Source organism: Danio aesculapii, chromosome 16, assembly GCF_903798145.1.
Source record: "Danio aesculapii chromosome 16, fDanAes4.1, whole genome shotgun sequence".
Taxonomy (NCBI): Eukaryota; Metazoa; Chordata; class Actinopteri; order Cypriniformes; family Danionidae; genus Danio; species Danio aesculapii.
In genome coordinates this window covers 27460228-27476565 of record NC_079450.1, presented here as the reverse complement: position 1 = coordinate 27476565, position 16338 = coordinate 27460228, and the positions used below count along the sequence as shown (strand labels likewise).

Here is a 16338-nt window from a genome sequence, read left to right as displayed (position 1 = left end):
GAGAGAGAGAGAGAGAGAGAGAGAGAGAGAGAGAGAGAGAGAGAGAGAGAGAGAGAGAGATAACTCCCCTAGCGATACAAACGTAAAGTAACTTGTGAAACTATTAAAGTTCAACAAAACTTCATTTAGAAAATGAAATGGAGAGCTGAAGTCCTCAACCACATTTACTGTAAGTCTCGTTGTGCCTGAGTTACCTGTGTTTTTTGTTTAAAAATATGAGTACTCAACTGGTTTATTAAATTAAATAAACCATAGTTTTATTATAGTATATCCAGTTTCTTTTTCTTTCATTCATTCATTTCTTTTTGTGTTTTACTACAAATACTATCCCTGATTTTTGATACATGTTAGAAATAAACAATTATATTTGATGATATTAAATTAAAAATTAATTATTTCAATTTTAAATGTTATTAAAATTAACAGAACTATCTCTTTATTTTAGCTTTGTCATTATTATATAAAATTTTAGCACTATATTAAATCAAAACAAGGCTGTTTTTAATGGCATGTGCATGTTAAGATTTCAAAATCGTGTCCCCATTTTATGTCAATAATGTCAGACATTTATTAAAACCTAATTAATCAGTCATTATCAGGAGCAGTTGTCTAAAAAACATTTACCACAGTCTATCTCTGCATATGCCTATTTTAGTGACAAGTGTTTTAGTGTCAGACAAGTTTCTGAGTTTAAATGTTTTAGAATATTTTATACTGATAATAATTCTGTCACAACTATATATCAACATAATCATCTATTGCTGAGAAAATTATTTAACATCTTTAGATGTTTTTTCTAGCATCAAGCATAAAAAAAATACATCCTACATAAACTCCATTTGTTAATGAAATAAATGTCATCAGATGTCAACATCATCATATTTTGTTAAATCTGAATATTAAAAAACTTTGATGTGAAAATAAATAGTAACATATTCACTGCTTGTTATGATTCATTTATATAATTTCTTTTCGGCTTAGTCCCTTTATTAATCAGGGGTCACCACGGTGGAATGAAGCACTAACTTATCCAGCATATGTTTTACACTGCGGATGCCCTTCCAGCTGCTACCCATCACTGGGAAACATGATTCATTTAATACATAATAAATATATGTCTTTGATGTATTTGATAGTAAAAAAGGAATTCAGGTTTTTGTCACACCCGTCAAATCTGTCAACTCCATCAGCACTGTCACCTCTGTCAGGTGAATCTTTTCTTCATTTTAAAAAAGATTTTTGTTAAGAAAGTGTTGCACATGAGCATGTGTTTATAAAAATATGACTTTTTATTTTTTTATTTAGCATGGGTAATCTAGGCGACGCAGTGGCACAGTAGGTAGAGCTGTTGCCTCACAGCAAGAAGGTCGCTGGTTCGAGCCTTGGCTGGGTCAGTTGGCGTTTCTGTGTGGAGTTTGCATGTTCTCCCTGCGTTCACGTGGGTTTCCTCCGGGTGCTCCGGTTTCCTCCACAGTCCAAAGATATGCTGTACAGGTGAATTGGGTAAGCTAAATTGTCCGTAGTTTATGAGTGTGATTGAGTGTGTGTGGATGTTTCCCAGAGATGGGTTGCAGCTGGAAGGGCATCCGCTGCATTAAACATGTGCTGGATAAGTTGGCGGTTCATTCTGCTGTGGTGACCCCGGATTAATAAAGGGACTAAGCCGAAAAGAGAATGAATGAATGAATGAATGAATGAATGAATGAATGGATGGTTAAACTATGGATAGTTTAGCTAAACCATGATTGATCGGTAGTTAGCATTATTTAACTACAATATTTTACTTTATTTTATTTGTGGTAAGTCAAGCCATTGGATGTTCAGAAAATGATTAGCCAATATCTATAGGGATGTTAAAATATTAACTAGATTTTAATTCATATATTCATATGTCTTTAACTCACTTTTTTTACAATTTAATTAAAAAAAATTGTTAACTGTGATTGTGCATTTGAAATTATTAAATGGTTTACCATACTGGAAAGAGATTAAAATACATTTAGACACTATTTTTGAAGTAGAGATTGCTTTCACTTGTGAACCTTTATATTTAGCTAATATAAATTTAGATGGATGGATTATTAAAGACAAGAAACTTATTCTTCTGGCAGCTAGTAGAAAAGTAATTACAAAAAAGGGTTAAAATTAGAGTCAACTACAGTTAAAGAATGGATTAATACAGTGCACACAATGTCATGGAAAAATCTTTTTCATTAAGAACACAGACTGTATACTTTTTTCTATTTGGAGAAAATTAATTGAATATATTTCACCAATATGCCCAGATTTTTCTTGAATTGTAACTTTTAAATGTAATATTATGATATTATGTAATATTATGTAATATTAAGGCAATCTTCTAAAGGTTTGTAGCTCCTCATGTTTTATAGTTGTTGTTGTTAAAGGGAAGAAAATACAAAGCATATGCAAGATCTGTAAGTCTCTTTCTGTATGGGAGATTATGTAAGTTTTAAATGTATTTCTTTTAGAAACTTAAAATAAAAAATGTAATTAAAAAAAGAAATCATTAAATGGTTTACAATGACTTTCCTAAGATGAAAGCCATTTTAAAAGGATAAACAATCTGAAACTATTTATCAATTTATAAAAATAAAATAATAAAATTATATATAACAATACAAAATGAAAAAATAAAAAAGTTTTCTGAATAACATACATTTAGACCTGTTAACTATAATAAATAGATTGTGGCGTTTATGTGCGTTTGTCCGGCAGAGGGCGCTAGAGCATTTAGGCGCACACAACGGCGTGTCAGAATTTGCCCCAATCTCCACGCACCTGGCAGAGAAAACATTCGCCCAAAACTACCGTTACTCTAAAAACGTCTTGGTGCTGTAAGTTTTGGTGCTATATTGAATGGTAGGAAGTCAATGAACGTGTTTTTATGATCAGTATGTGTAAATGTAGCTTAATACAGCATTTTCCGTTGAAGTTTTGAGCGTTCGGATGTTTGCTAAGTTTTGTCTAGTCTAGTGCAAATCAGTTTTGTGCTGAACAAACGTTAGCCAAGACGGTCTTGACATGTTTACCTTGCATTAGTCCTGTATATATTAAAGTTAAATGTCAATATTCATATGACTTCTCATTATGCCTTCTTTTCATGTTTAACTGAAATTCTGACGTTAACACCACAAGATCGATGTGAAAATGAATCCAATGGATACCCAGAAGATCATTCTGAACAGCACATGCACTGTCTCTCTGCATGACCGGTGAGATTTAGTCTTGCATTTATATTAAGGTAAAGTTGGTTTAATATTCACACATTTGAACTTTCTTCTTAATAATATACTTTCAGAAAGTATTCTTTGCCAATTGTAAATATGGAAATCATATTAACAGTCAAAGACTCACATCACAAGTACATTGTATTGAGGTAAAGTTGGTTTTATATTCGCATATTCAGACTTTCTCCTTAACAAATCATTCCAGAAAAGTATTGTTTGCAAACTCTAAATAGTGAAATCATATTAGCAGCCAATGAATATCAAAGTACAACATTGTTGACAGTCCAAAAAAATAGTGCTAATATTTACAAATGATTTCAATTGAGGTAAAGTTGGTTTTATTTTCGCACATTCCTTCATTTAACGTTCCCTATATTATCTACTACACTAATAATACTTATCTGAAAATATATTATTAAGGAGAAAGCCTGAATGTGTGAATATAAAACCAACTTTACCTCAATATGGTTTCAGACCCTATGTTTAAATTAGCGTAGTAAACAATATAGGGAATGTTAAGGAATGTGCGAATATAAAACCAACTTTACCTCAATGTACATTGTTCACAGTAAAATAAATAGTGCTAATGTTGTTTATAAGTAATACTTACATGTGACTTTAGACGAATATTCAATGTACCGTGGTAACGAATGTGCGAATTTAAAACCATCTTTACCCTGATGAAGGCAAGTGTTCGCCCAAATAGGAATAGCCATGTCAATAAAGGCTTTTTAATATTTTTCTCACTTTTTCGAGTGCCTTGGACTTTCTTTTGCTGTTTACTCTGATAAACCCCTTATCCAAAGAGCACAGTTATATTAATTAATCTACCTCTAAACACTTTTTGTTTGATTTTCCATTGATGGTGTTGTTTGAAAGGTTTCCCAGAAATACATTTGTTTACAGTGCAGCTCAAATATTGTGTTTGCCTTTCCTCCTTCCTCCAGCTTCACCAGTTTGCTGAAGCATCAGGCCGCAGATGTGATGGCCATCTCTGCTGCAGTGAACCAGCAGACTGCAGCCTCACTGAAGAATCAGCGTCTGGCTCTGGAGATGGCCAATAGACCTTCTGTGCTGGCCGCCCTTCACAACACAGCTGTCAGACACATTCACTTTGACACAATACAAACCTATCAGAGCTGCTGATCTCAGCGTGCTAGACTAAATCATTTCTGTGACTCTTCTTTTCTGCAGAATATAAATAATCAACTGTGCAAAGTGAACGTGAAGGCGAGGCTCGGCCATCCCGTGGGGAGAGGGGGCATGATGGGATTGCAGGGGCAGATGAGAGGAGGAAGAGGCAGAAGAGGAATGGTCAAAGGATTTTGTACAAAGAAGAGTGAGTGACTGAATAGATGAAATGAACAGTAGTTCAAATCACACGTACATTCATGTGTGTTTATGTGTGCAGGTGTGAATAGACTGCCAGGTATAGTCAACACTGTAGGTGTAGGTGTTCAGAGAGGGTGGAGCCAGCAACAGCCTGGAGGCAATGTGAATTGGGCTGGACCAATGGGACCCAGAGAGGGAGGAGCCATTAAAATGACAGGTATAATACCTGCTGAAGTTCACCATTATCTGAAAGCTTATCTTTGAGAGAATGAACCTGGATACTATCATCTTGGCATCTATCTTAAAATATGTTCTGTTACTAACTTACTTTCATGCTGTAGGATGAAACTTCAGACTGAAATGATTGAAATGAAGTGTGCTTCATATAAATGTCCACTTTTTCTTTTTGTTTGAATTCTTCAGAAGGAAATGCGGTTCGACAAGTGCTACACCCAGGAGCAGCACAAGGTTTGCGAGACTTTCCCATGTTTTACTTTTATTCACTCTTCTACTCATGACAGGTTTTCAGTCTTTTAGGTGCCACAGAAATCAAAATGTGGTCATTCTTTAAATCTTTACATTTAATGTAATGTTAATTAAATGTAATGTTTCTTGTATAAAGATCCAGTATAGAGAAAAATAGTTAAAATATTATTTGCAAAGGTTTAGTTTGTTAAGCTCTTATTTTTGTGCTACTCATTATAGTACTTTCTTAATTTGTTTATTTAAACAATTTTTTTTTAAATCGTTAGTTTCAGTAAAATTTGGTTAATAAATGATTTACACATTTGAATCTTTTTCTATTAATTATTTTATCATTATTGAAAACAGTTTCTCCTTATGCTAATTCTTATATTAATGTGTTTATAATAAAAATGCTTCTCTTTTATTAAATAAATGACTGATTTTTTAATACATTTTTAAATACTTTCTTCAAACATTTCCTCAGACCTACCTAACAGTCTCTTTCGAAAACTGATGGTACCTGAGGTACCTGTTCTGTATAGATTAACAGACCTTTTTTTGAGCACTGCTGGTTTCATTATGGTTAATTTTTTTTATTGTTATTAACAACAAACCTTGAAAAGGGCTAAATGGGAATACAAATATTTTCTGATTTCCATAAAGCTGTCAAAAGAAAGCCAACAACATTAACTAAAAACATGTACCGTATGACAAACAGCAATAATATTTCCTACTACACATTGAATTGAATATATGCCTGAAAATCTGTCTGCTTTTGGCTCATTTGCGGTCAGCGAGCACCAAATAAATGGTAATATTGCTACAATTTATTTGTTGATAAAATACTTGGGTGCAGATACAACAATTTATTGATTTATAATGACAAAACTAACGCACATATTATAATTATAAATATATAATGAAACAAATAAAAGCTTAAAAATGAAAGTTGTTTACTCATATTTCACTTCTCCTAAGTGATTTAGTCATATTCAGTACATCCAGTTGTTTTCATTCATACCTGTTTTTCTCTTTCAGCTATAACCTCTCATCCTGTGTGCGCAGGCCATGGTCAGTTTACACCCATCAGTAAGAAGGCATATTCAGGGTACAGCCGAGTAAGATTCGACAGCCCCCAGGTTCCAGCCACTCGGGAGCAGTTGGATGAACAGCTGGATGAGTACATGTCCAAGAGCAAGAGCCATCTGGATGCAGAGCTGGATGCATACATGGCTCAGGTTGATCTGACGCACATAGTGTGAGGACTTGGCATGAGAGTTGGGCTCCACTGCATATTCTTTATTCCTAATGGAGCATGTAATCTAACTTGCAGATGGACTGCTCAGTTACAGTGTGATGTGTTCTTATTGATCCACTCTGTCAGACCTGAACTAATTGTGTATAGTTGCTACATCCCTCTGAGCTCTGCTGCTTCGAAACCCTGGACTTCCAATTTGCTACTCTAATTCAAGAATCGTTATTTGTCCTGTAGTCACACTGAACAGAAGAAGAATTGAATACTTTCTGAAGGCTTGCGCTGCTTTCTAGGAAAACTCTTTTTCAGTAGGCCAGCATGATATTGTTTCTGAGAAAACGGTTCAGCAGTTTATTTGATGAGCAGTTCCGATGAATGCTTGCACTCATTGGATATGAATCGCCTCTCAGTTCGAAGTTTGATAGCTGATCATTGCGTAAGCTGTTTGCATTAATAAAACAAAAAATGTGTTTACTAGGTGACATTCATATTTCCTCATGTTTTTGGTTGTTAAACTGTATCAAGAACCACAAGACCGATAATATGGTGATATTTTGGTTAAGCATGTAATCATACTCGCAGTATTTGCATTAGAACTAGTCTGAAGAAACTACTTCATATATAAGCAATCATTTATTTTTCTAAACAGTGTTTCATTCCGATATGATACAATTCTCCAAGATTGACTGCATGTGCGTACACTGTTAATTTATGTTTGTTACCGGTGGTGATAAAAAAAAGAAAAGTTCTATTCTTTAATTAAAAAAACATTTTGTAATGGCTTTCTTTGTCTTGGGCTTCGTTTTTGTACGTTTAGTGTAACTTTAAATGTGAAGTAAAATTTAACATTTTTATTTGCATGCCATTCCATTCTTTTTTCACAGTTATGCATCAATTGAAGCTGATGATTTGGAGGATCCCAGCCCAAAGGTGAGCCGTTAATCAAAACACATCTGCTAGTATCACTAATATAAAACAATTTCCTGTCTGAAATTTGTTTTGTAGTACTCCCCCGATTCCAGTTATGGACCAGTCAAGCCGCAGCACCGCAGGATTGTTTGTGCAGGCTCCTGTTGCTGTGGAAACAACCGAGTTGGCCTCTCTTTAGAAATCCATTTCCGCCAAAAACTGTCCTTTCATTCTGTCATTTGGTAGATCTGTGCTTTTATAGTAGCCAACCCAGGGAAAGATGTTTTGAGCATGCTTCAGTTGGATCTTGTTTATCCTTTTTCTCATAGTGTGTGGTTCCCTGGATTATAGAGGCATCAGATGACTCAACCTCTGAATCCCACTGCATTAGAGCCAGTATCCAGAGTCTCTGCCTGCATGATGAGGGTGTTTTTCTGCACTCCAGCAACTTCACACAGGTCCAGATAAATGGCATCCCCTATATGTAGTCTCTGGGTGAAATGCACTGGTAAGAAACAAAATGACTCCCATGTCACATAAGAGTTTGTTTCTGATGAGCTTGGATGGATGTGAAATAATTAGAACTGAACAAACTAGAATGAATGTTAATAAGTAATTCTCCCCAGCAGGGGGAGCTAAGTGTTTGTAGTTTTCTTTTGATTACACATACAGTACCAAATCTATAAGGATAATCTTTTTGAGAAAATGTCAGAAATTTAAATATTTTGATTATAATTACAGCCACACTTATTCGTCGCCATGCTAACTACTACATTATGTATTATAGCATATTTCCATGTGTACCTACATTTTATCAAATACTAAGCAAAATCAAGTCACATATTTCAGTTATGCTAACATTAACCGATTTGGTAAGAATCCGACTCCCTGCCTTGTTTCACCGTCACCTCTTTGATTGAAAATAAATCTGAAAATGCTAACAAGTGGCTAAACGTTTTACTTCAATAACACAAGGATTCCCCCATGCTTTCATAGGAATGTAAATCTTTATTTTATTTAAACTTAAAACCTCTATTCCCTCAGACTTAGTCTTTACATCACCCTCAAACTAAATGTGCTTTGAGGCTTCAAGCTGCTGTTTAAAACATTGTCTGTTCAAAGTATCTGTCAGATCACACTGTTTTCTACACTTTTCCTTTTTGTTAGGGTATGTTTAAACATCTAAAAACACTGTGTGGTCCGAATCCAATTTTCGTTGTCAAGCTAGATCTCCTTCATGAAGCCTAAGCTCACCATGGGAAGACTGTCGGTGTTCATTTGTGTAAATTTTGAGTAAATGTAGTCTACTTTTGTGTGATTCATGCTGAGCTGCTATCACAGTGTTGTCAGTTTCAAAGCTTCATTTGTTGTTTGTTTACAGACTCACGGCTCTACAATATTAATTGTTTTCCTAAATTATTAAGCACACTTGTTTTACGTTCCCACTCTCTTACAGAAGAGGGATCACGAAATGGCAGCCATTTCAAATAGTATCAACTTCTGTGCATAAATGCCACATGCTGTGCAACTCTTGTTTACCAATTCAGACAATTCTCAGCTGGAAACAGGTAAAAGCTGTCACAGCAAAGCTGTATTGTGCGCTGTGACATGCAGTATTTTTCATGCATTGGCTTTTAGCAGGGGCCAATTTGATCGGTGAGTGGCCATTCTTCTCCTTTCTTTCCTGATGTCTTGTGTTCAGACACTATGAGTGTAATGTGCCACTTTGAGGACCAGATGAGGGTTGCCATGGCATTTCTGCCAACAGCACTGCATTCAGCTGGAGATGATGTCAGAAATGAAAGCGGATTGGTTGAATGAAGCTGACTGTCTAACTTTTGGCACCTTTATGAACGTGACAAAAGGTGTTGTAAAGTCAAAGAATTACAACTAAGATTAGGGGTGGTCAGGGGTGTCATTCAACGTAATTGGCTTCAATGTCCAGAGGAACACTTTCAGATTTAAAAGAGATGATAAATACTGCTATATTTTTATTTAAAATAATCTTAAATATATTTATCTCTGCGAGACCACTTTAAGTGTCTTGTTGTATCTGGCAACAAGATCTTAACTAGATTCTTCAACTCCTGTAGTTTATGAGATGGAGCCACCATGGTCGCATTAATAATTTATTGTGTTGGAATCTGGGTAATTTGGAGACCAAAGCAGCATCTTCACAACATAACTTAACTTTTGCTGAACGTGTACAGGGTTGCAGTTTAGGTATAAGATTCTGACGGTATGATGACTTTGAATAAAAATATTACAGTTTCACGGTATTAAGATTACTGCTCTAAAATATATCCTTTTTGTGTGTCTGGGTAAAAAAAACAAAACAAACAACAACAAAAAACTTCCCCTTTGAGCACAATATATTTTATTTTGTAATAGCAAACATGTCAAGGTAAATAATTTAAATAAATCATTGACTTCTGCTGTCTTCATTAGTTAAAAAACAACAACACAGATTTCTTTATCATTTAAAATGGCTTCTTTTGATATCTTTTCTGCTGTAACGTAAATAAAAATGTCTTACACATCCCTTAGTAACGCTATAGCAGAACATTTTGGTGGTTTTAAAACCTTGACTTTTCCAAACACGGTATACCTTAAAAACGGTTATTGTCTAGTTACAGTGTGCTTTATTCTGCTGAAAGAGGTCCCTTTCATCTTTGTCATGAAGAGGGGAACCTGGTCTGCAGCACTGTTTAGGGAGGTAATATACAAGTTACATCTACATAAGTGATCAGACTGGGTTTCTGAGCAGAACACTGAAAAGAAACTTGTCATATCTCATTGTTTAGTTTACAGACACAGAGGAGAGGGTTGAGGTTTATTCACAGCCATTTTTATTGTCTGGATCAGAATCAAAAATGAATGAACTGGGATTGGTGTTTATTTTTCACACAAGGCGAGCACATATCTGGATAATGATGTCATGTTGTTGTTTTTTTCAGTTTGCAACAACATTCTGACAGGTTACATGCTCTCGTGTGGGGCATGGAAGTCTGATTTGTGTGAAAAAAGGTTTCATTTCAAAAAAAATTTTCAGGCAGGTCAAACCAATAATTACTAAAGTGACCACTTGGCTATATTGTATAACAAACATATAATAAGAGCAGGGATAAAAGAGCAATTGTTTATATAAGAGTAATTATGCTTTGTTTTGCCTAATTACATTTTTAGAAATGTTTTCTATCAGATGTCTTGGACAAGGTAGGTCGACTTTATGTGAGGCTTTAGAAACTGTTTCAAAGCAAAAAAACACATAGTGTGTTCTCAAATAGTGTGGGCAGCACATCTGAAGAAGTAGGTCAGGTTTTCAAAATGGCTTTTTGAAAGACAATCAAACTTGATGCTGACCACATCAGCGCTGCTGGGTGAAAGATGTGAGAGCTGTAATCAACCATAAACTCAACCTTTTTGGAACACCTACTGCTAAAATTGCCCATTTCCTCTACATCAGAAAGGTTGCCAATGTTTCTGGACTTTTTTCCCTACTTTTTCTCCATTGTATTTAATGACTAGAGCTGGGTTCAGAATAACACATATGCTTTGCCACAATGACTAAAAAATTATGCATTCATCATTATTTTTGACATGAAACATATATTTGGGATATGATATATGATAATATTTAGAACCAAATAAAATAAATGTGTGCCAAAATATTATGCTTATGGTAAATTTGGCTGTATTGACTTTAAATAGACAGTATTTCTCTATTATTGGTAAATTCATACAAAAGGAAAATGGTATATTAATAAAAAAAACTGATTCTAGGAAATATTAATAATATTAATTCTCTTACCAATTTTTTGATATGCCAAATTGGTAATTGGTAATGGTATTTCTGAAACCAATGGTGAATTGAGGAGGCCCAGCAAGCATTTTTTGTTTTTAAAAGATGCCTAATAGACATCTAAACATAGTCATCTTGGCTAAAATAAGCCTAATTTTGGGATGTCAGTAAAAATCTAATAGACGTCTAAGAATAGGCAAAAAATAAACTATTCATCAAATAAACAGAAATGAATGACTACACATATAAAAGCTATCTAATCTGTCAGTTGGACGACTAGTCTAGTTTTGGGCGATTTTTATGTCTATTAGATTTTCACTGACTGCCCGAGTTTAGCCTTGTTTTAGCCAAGCTGTCTATGTTTAGATGTCAATAAGATGTCTATTAAACACTAAATTGTTGGCTGGGGGAACAAACCACAGTCTTGATGTTAGGGGCAAACAAAGACTAATCTGTCTAGACTAAGGCAGTAGAAAGTCTAATGTGGTACAAGTAACTGATGGTTGTTGAAACAATGTGTCAAAACACGTCACTGAAAATGTCTAATGCTCATTTGAGCATCAGATCTAGACCTCGGAGCAGTGCAAGAAGTCTTCTTTCCTTCAGCATCACATTGAATGTCTGTGAATGTGTTTGCCGTTTACCTGGTAATGGCACCAGGATGCATAGTGGGACAAGAAGTCATTGGATGGAGTGTGATCCTCTAGTCCAGGGGTGCCCAAACGTTTTCTTATGAAGGGCCAAAAACCAAACTTGATTGAGGCTATAGTGGGCCAAAGTTAAATATTTGCCATGGGTAATTTCTTAATTTATTTAATAATGTTTAACAATGACTAGAAAACATTGACTTATATTAACAAATACAGTATTTTTACACTTTATAATGAACCTATTACAGTAAAAACAAAATCTCATTTATAACAGAATTACACTAGTTTTTGCCTTGATTTGCTCACCCGTGTCTTCTGCATAGTCCTCTATCTGCTTGAAGGATCTGTTAACATCTTGATGCCAGAGACCACAAGACTCAGTGGTCTGGCTTAGCCCAAAGTTGGTACTATATGGAGGACCAACATCACATTAAATGTGCTCATCGGTGTAGAACTAGCATTAGAATTCAGTTGACATTTCCTACGAGACACTTTTCCACACAGTAGAGGAACTATACAGAATAAGTGAATTAGGAGCATGTCCTTTGATTGAGATCGATAGTGCCAGCTGATTATTGTAATAATTGCTTTACTCAAGTCAAAGAATAAGTGCATACGCGATGTACATAATGTGCTGATTAAGCTTTTAAGATAATCTGACACTAGCTCTCTTGTTCTCAGTGTAACCGGATCTCCTCCTTCTCCAACATGCTATAATTGCAAGACCCAAACTGACTTTTTAGTTGTTCCTGTGCATGAGTCTCTCTGTACGCACAATCCTCAGACAGCGGTTGATCACAAGCCCTCTCTAGCACGAAGCTGGGAGTTTAATGCCATGGTAACACAGAATAGACTATAATTAAACACTACTTCTCGATAACTGACGTGCTGTAGAGTCATTTTCAAATGTTTGTGCTAAAGACCGTTTTTACTAATTAGGCATCCACGTGTAATAAAGTCACGCTGCTTGAAAAAAGGGAATAACATTCATTAGCCTTTTTTTCAATCAGGCAGACCTGATTAACAAACTGGGGTGACATTTTAGGATGAAAGTGAGTAGAAAGAACTTGCTAAACTTGTTTTAAATACACTAGTGCTAAACAGGGTTTAAATGTTATATTTTCTCTCCATGCAGCCCTGAATCAAGAGTGTCCAAAAATGAAAAAAAGGAGGAGGATTTCTGCTTTAGAGCAAGCAGTGATTGCAGCTGAAGGTGAGTTTACACAATGCCAAGAAAAGCTCTTCGGTAAATGTTTGTGTGACACATTTGACAGCCCCATTGTTGGTCAAATACTGCTTCCTGTCTGTTGTTTGCTAGATTGAACAATCTTGCTCTTGCTGCTGTTTTCTTTCTGCTTTTCATTGCTTATAAAGGAATGAATTGTGGGTTTAGAGATAGATGATGGAGAGGGAAATGTTGGGAGAGAGAAAGGGAGGGAGATGCTATTGTGTTGCATCCTGTTTTGGTAATTCTATCCATCTGACGTCCCAGGCCTGTCTGAGGGGAGCAAAGGACAAATCTAGAAATGGCTAAATGCTGATCTGAGTTCAGTTTGTATTTTTTATTTATTTATTTTTTTAAACATCTTCTTAGTGGCTTTTCAATTTTACATTTTAGTATTTTGTTATTGTACCTCTTTATTAACCAAACCTGTATGTCATATTATCAATTATATTCAATATCATTGTCAATTATAATCAATAATATTAGTTAGTTTTAAACATAAATCATACTGTTGGTGAAAACCCAATTGTACAGGGATTTTACCCCGTTTATACTCTAAACCAATTATTCTTATTTTTCTTCATTCATTCATTTATTTTTTGTTTCAGCTTAGTCCCTTTATTAATCAGGGGTCGCCACCACGGAATAAACCATCAACATATCCAGCATATGTTTTACGCAGCGGATGCCTTTCCAGCCGCAACCCAACACTGGGAAACACCCACACAACTCTCATTCACACACATACACTACAGACAATTTAACTTATTCAATTCACCTATAGAGCATGTCTTTGGACTGTGGGGGAAACCGGAGCACCTGGAATAAACCCACATGAACACATGGAGAGCATGCAGACCCCACACAGAAATGCCTAGCTGAGGCTCGAACCAGAAACCTTGCTGTGAGGCGATCATGCTACCCACTGCACCACTGTGAGGTTCTATTTTTCTTCATGAATAGTTATTTACATTTTCTTATGAACTTTTACGTTGTGTCTCATACTAATTGTTTGAAGAGTTCAGATACTAAGACCACTAAGTGCTGTCTGAAATATTCCTCTAAAATGAGGATATTTCTTAGTCTGTTGTCTGTAGGTTTGGTAATTTCACTTTTATAGTAAAGAATAGGTTATTTTCATTGTCTTTAACGTGACATAACTGAACATAAACACAGGGGGCTGAGAAAAATGCTAATTTAAAAGGAAAATTTCAGACAGCACTTAAGGTTTTTGCATCTGAACTCTTAGATTACAATAAAATGTTGGGTATAGGCATGGGCCGGTATGAGTTTCTGACAGTATGATAACCTAAATGATACAGTTTTACAGTATCACGGTATTGTGATTACTGATGTAAAATAAGTTCTTTTTAAATGTCTGGGTAACCCCCCCCCCCTTTGAACAAAACACGGTGATTCAAAAAGAATGCAAATTTTAAAATCTGTATTTAATAATAAAAAAATAAACATGAGGAACCTTGGGTAATTAATCAATGTGAAGAATACTTAAAGTTTTTTCCAGTAGAAAACAAGTTCATAGATGTTCACTATGATCCCCTCCAGACACTCGAGTGACATCAACCCGAAAGTTGTGGTTTCCTTTTTGAATAGCCCTGTATATTTATTTTAGAAAACATTTGTAATATTTTAGAACAGTAAACATGTCAGGCTAAATATTTCAAATAAATCATTCTGCTGCCTTCTTCATTGTTTCAATAACACAGATTTATTTACAACTCATAAAAAACACATAAAAAAAAACCCTGACATATATTTCAGGGACCATAACAGAAAAGCGGTTTTAAAACCTTGACTTTTCCAAACTACAGTAAACCTTGAAACCGGTTATTGCCCCATGTCTAGTTATTTAATGAGTAAATAAGCTGGCTTATTTATCTTTTATTTCATTGATCTATTCTGTGAGCTATCTAATTATTTTATTATTTAATAACTGATAGAAACTAATCTGTAAAAAGTAATCATTTAAAACTCAAATGTAAAGTCTTATCAAACTAAGTATTTTTCATTATGCAAATTAGGCTGTGATGTTTAAATGTACATCTATTTTAATGGTTTGAACAATAAGTTAAACGTGATCCTTAACAAATATTAAAATGAATATCCATTTTTAAAAATTCTGTGTATTATGGTGTGATACTTAATTTCACTTGTATTTTAAGTAATTAATTTTGACAATAATAATTAAATAACGTTTTTTTCAACACATCCCATAATTTCAAAAATAACAACCTCTTACCATAAACCAACATATTAACCATTTGGTTAAGTATTGAAATTACATATACTATGAAAAACAGGAAATATGATGTGTTAGACCAATTTATTTAAAAAAAATAATCAAAATAAAACAGTTTTGAATACTAAATCATCTTTATTTTTTCAACTATGCCATAAAGTATTTCAGATTCTCATTTATCGTTTTTTTTTATTACAATAAAACCAAAATCAAGTGTAGAAGTGCAACAGGATTAAGTTTGTTTGACTTTTTTGTAAACTAACAATGCTGTGTGTATAAATCATTATTTAAATCAGTCATTCTTTAAATAACAATCATTATTTAAAACAGTCAAAACATGGTCAACCATTCGGTAGAGCAGGCAGTTAAATGGTTAAAATTGAGCATTAACCATTTTCATGCTCTACATATTTCAAAATGCGTTCCCTTGTAGAGTTTATTTGAAGCGTCAGATGCAAAAACCTCCAAGTGCTACCCGATATTTACATCAAAAATTAGCTTTTTTCTCAGCCTCCTTTGTTTATCTTGAGTTATTTCACTTTAAAGACCATGAAAATGACTTATCCTTATGAAGTACTCATGAGTCCTGAACTTGCACACAGGATCCTGATAAAAATGCTCATTTTAGAAGAAGATTTAGATGTTTTTGCAATTCTTTTTATACTTGTAGAATCACAAAATAGCATAGAAATCTATCATCCATTTTTTTTCTCCTTTTTTTTGCTATAGCATAAAAAACAATTACAGCTACCGACCAGAATCGTCATTCCAGTGTATTCCTGCTTAAAGGGATTAAAAAGCATGATATTTTTGATCTTTTAGCAAAGCAAAACCTCTGTGTTTCCAAAAACGTCATTGAACCTACTGAAGTATGCGTATCACAGCCAGATTTTAATTGCCATGCTTTTAATTCATTACATCTATACTTTTCAATGTAAAACGATACAACAGGAAAAGAGATGAAAGGCATCTAACAGCTCTGGTGGTCCTTTAGAATTACCTGTAATTGACATTGAGATCAGTGACATGCATATCATACGGCATTGCATAAGACTGTTATTTAGACATTCCATGGCTTTGACTATAAATGTCAGATGCGTGCTGGAGCACAGTGGTGTCTGAAAGCTCAAAAAGGAATCGCACATTAGAGACACACAAACACACACATACCATCAGCTTGCAGAAACCAAGGAGA

The 16338-nt window shown here is 34.6% G+C and overlaps 1 protein-coding gene across 1 annotated transcript; it reads left to right on the top strand.

The window, feature by feature from the left end:
- Window positions 1-2801: 2801 nt before the first annotated feature.
- Window positions 2802-7021, top strand: chtopb (chromatin target of PRMT1b). The gene is made up of 7 exons (XM_056475958.1): window positions 2802-2880; window positions 3157-3233; window positions 4196-4346; window positions 4443-4587; window positions 4660-4797; window positions 5004-5048; window positions 6084-7021. The coding sequence occupies exons 1-7, from the start codon at window positions 2878-2880 to the stop codon at window positions 6305-6307; spliced, it is 783 nt and encodes a 260-aa protein (XP_056331933.1). The 5' UTR covers window positions 2802-2877; the 3' UTR covers window positions 6308-7021.
- Window positions 7022-16338: the final 9317 nt, after the last annotated feature.